At 60.5% G+C, this 1963-nt stretch overlaps 1 protein-coding gene across 1 annotated transcript in view; it reads right to left on the minus strand.

Moving 5' to 3' along the window:
• Nucleotides 1–1363: 1363 nt before the first annotated feature.
• The window catches only part of ADRB3 (adrenoceptor beta 3), a 1233-nt gene continuing 633 nt past the window's right edge, over nucleotides 1364–1963 (minus strand). Inside the window, 1 exon segment of the mRNA XM_023751823.1 lies at nucleotides 1364–1963. Coding sequence (XP_023607591.1) covers nucleotides 1364–1963 — 600 coding nt within the window.

Consider the following 1963-nt stretch of genomic DNA (forward strand, 5'->3'; position numbering starts at 1 on the left):
TTGATTTAAAAATGTAAAGAAGGGATCCATTCTAATGGTTTACCTTCTATGAACCCTGGAGTCCCCCCAAACCCTGAAGAAGTCCTTCTGACACTGTTGTGAGGTAGATCGGAGCTATTCTGTGTCTAAAGTGGGGGAGGCTGGTGCTTAGAGAGCCCTGGTGAGGAAGCCAGGGACAAAAATCCCAAACCTTGACCTTTTTTAGCTTCCTGCTCTCAGCCTGGGCTGCCAAGCCTAGAGGACACTGAGTGGTTCATCAGGTGGGGGGGGGGGGGATAGAATGAGGGGTACTCTCTCTGCCCTAAGCACACGCACACAAGTGAGCAAGGTGCCCGGCCAAAGCCAGCCCGACCGCTCCAAGGGCAGCTGGGCACAGACAGCCCGACTCTCTAGCTGCTGAGGTATTGGTGACGTTCAGGAATGGGATTTAAAAATCTTCTCTCAGAAAGAAAGAGAGAGGATGGCAAAACGCCCGCTTGGTAAGGATTCTCCTCCCAGTCCGTCCCCACCTCCCCATCCGTGGCCCAGTCATCAGGTTCTGGAGGGCAGAGTTTTCCAGCTGGGAAACTCCACGGGGCTCGTTCTAAACAGAGGCCAGAGCTTTCCAAAGGTTCTGGATCAATGATCAACGGAGCTCTTGTTTCTTGTCCTTCAAGGCCTAAGAAATTCCCCAGGAAGCCCTGGAAAAAATGAAGACAACAAATCTTGGGGTGGGTGGGGCACAGGGTGGGGACAGGGGACCCAGGCGGTCAGGGACCCTGAAAACCCCTAATTATACAAAAGCCTCGGCCCCACGCAGCCACAAGCCTACCGGGACTCCAGCCCAGCCCTGTCTCTACCAGCTGGAAGAACTCGCACTGCGGCTTCCTCACTCCCCTCAGACCCTTCAGACCCTCAGTGCATTCTCACCTTCGTGGCTATCAACCCTTCAAAGAAACCAGAACTGGGGCAAAGGACTTGGGGGGAGGGCCTCCAATGGTCTCTGCAAGCCAAAGCCAGCCCGAGTGGTGACAAGAAATCCGGGCGGCCGTGGAACGGGGCTAGAAACCCAAAACTTGAGCTGACCTTGCGGGCCGGAGGCCTGGGGGCCCATCAGCACTTCCCTGGCGCACACGTGGGGCGCTGGCGTGAAGGACAACCCCGCGGCCCCCCTTCGTTTCAATCCTACGCGGGTGGATCGGATGCGGGAAAAGAATGGACTTCGGTTTTCATTTTGGTTCCCTAATCCATGTCTTCCCTTCCTTCCACGCAGAGTCCCTCCCCAGCCCCACCTTCTCCTCTCGAACCCCAAACTCAAAACATGGACCAGAGGAGACACCGAGTCTTTCCCGATCCTGAGCTGTCAGCCCCTTGGCCGCGTTACCTACTCGTTGAGCGGTGGGCACTGCCGGGACTCGGAAGGGCGGGCCGGGGCCGCAGGGGTCCAGGAAGGGGCGCCGGCAGCGTGGCGCTCCTCCCGCGGGCCGCGGCGCAGCAAGCGGCGGAAGACGCAGCGAAAGTCGGGGCTGCGGCAGTAGATGAGCGGGTTGAAGGCAGAGTTGGCATAGCCCAGCCAGTTAAGGGCCAGGAAAGCCTGGTCGGGAACCAGGGAGGGGCCCCCAAGGGCGCGCACCACGTTGGCCACGAAGAAGGGCAACCAGCAAAGAGTGAAGGTACCCATGATGAGACCCAAGGTGCGCAGGGCCCGGTGTTCCGGGAGCGGCAGGAGGCGCGCCGGCCGGCGGCTGCCGGAGGGCCCCGCTGCGGGCGGAGCGCACGGCCCCGCCTGGGCTGGGGCCCGACAGCGCCGTGCCGCCGACGGGGACTCCTCTGGCGGGAAGCGTCCCAGCTCCCGACGCAGCAAGTGCAGCTGGCGCGTCGCCACGACGAAAACTCGCGCGTAGACGAAGAGCATCACCAGCAACGGAAGGTAGAAGGAGAAGGGAGGAGGAGAGCAGCGTTGTAGGTCATGTTGGCCGGCGAA

This window comes from Myotis lucifugus, unplaced genomic scaffold, assembly GCF_000147115.1.
Source record: "Myotis lucifugus unplaced genomic scaffold, Myoluc2.0 scaffold_26, whole genome shotgun sequence".
Classification (NCBI taxonomy): Eukaryota; Metazoa; Chordata; class Mammalia; order Chiroptera; family Vespertilionidae; genus Myotis; species Myotis lucifugus.